General features: G+C 40.6%; 1 protein-coding gene across 1 annotated transcript in view; it reads right to left on the bottom strand.

Annotated features, from left to right (window-relative positions):
* LOC101855055 (F-box only protein 39) overlaps positions 1-492 on the bottom strand; it is a gene marked incomplete in the record, with an annotated part of 13,647 nt that extends 13,155 nt beyond the window's left edge. The window contains 1 exon segment of the mRNA XM_013088463.2: positions 186-492. Within this exon segment, the coding sequence (XP_012943917.1) occupies positions 186-320 (135 nt within the window).
* Between the last annotated feature and the right edge of the window lie 573 nt (positions 493-1,065).

The raw sequence follows: 1,065 nt of genomic DNA, 5'->3' as shown, positions 1-1,065 counted from the left end.
CACACACACACACACACACACACACACACACACACACACACACACACACACACACACACACGTCATACACACGCGCACAAACACTCTGCGACAAAAACAATGTAAAGACACGAATAACTGTTAGGAGTCTATTGCAACAAACCAGGGAGCTCGTGGAAGAAGGGCTAAAAGCAAGTTGTCATTACCTGCGCAGCGGCAACTCTGTCTTTGTCATGCAGATTCCGATAGACTTCAACAAGAGCTGGATACGGAAGCTCAGACCATGTATTATTTCGGCAAACACGATGCGCTTTACGCCCCTTCTTGGTAACTTTGGGCATTTTGGCTCAGTTTAAAACCTATATGCAAACTCATCTGCTTTAATATTTCAAGAATGTGTATGTCTCCCTCCTCATACCAGATGAATTCCTTACAGCAGATGCACGAGCCAAAATTTCAGTCGATGGTTATTTCATTTTCATAGTGTTCATCATTATCTCACTTGTTGTAGACATGAGGATATTATTTCCTTTTACTCTCGGGTTTGGGACACGCATTTTATCCTGAATGGTATCGGGGTTTCCCTTACCACTCACATCTTTGTGAAAATACAAGACGTACTGTTGTTACATTGGACAACGTGAATCTGCCATAAGGCAGACGGACCGCTGATTGAAGATATTATTTTTTAAGTCTTCACTGTCTTTATGTAGATCTAAGATCTATGTGCTTGCTTGTATTTGTGAGCTTGTAGGCTAGGTGTGCGTAGAAGTGAGAGTGAGAATGTTAGTTTTTATTTAGTCTTGTTTTATTCCTATTGATCATTTGTTTGATAGTAAAACATCTGCTGTTTTGGTTTATCCGTACATTTAAAATGTCCCCTTAGGTCCTTTGTGGGCATACAGCGAAACAACCTCTTAACCCTTCAGAGTTAACATTTTCCGTCTTCAACAAATACATAATACAGGACAAGATTACTCATCTCTCTCGTTATATCCATTTGCAGCTGTTGGACCTGAGGGAAACAAGGAAAAATATTTTTACTAGAGATACAGCCAGCTTCTTACCCGGGAACTGAACCCTAAT

This window comes from Aplysia californica, unplaced genomic scaffold, assembly GCF_000002075.1.
Source record: "Aplysia californica isolate F4 #8 unplaced genomic scaffold, AplCal3.0 scaffold00748, whole genome shotgun sequence".
In the NCBI taxonomy this organism is placed as follows: domain Eukaryota; kingdom Metazoa; phylum Mollusca; class Gastropoda; order Aplysiida; family Aplysiidae; genus Aplysia; species Aplysia californica.
The sequence above is the reverse complement of the archived record's forward strand: the minus strand, read 5'-3'. Positions and strand labels throughout refer to the sequence as shown.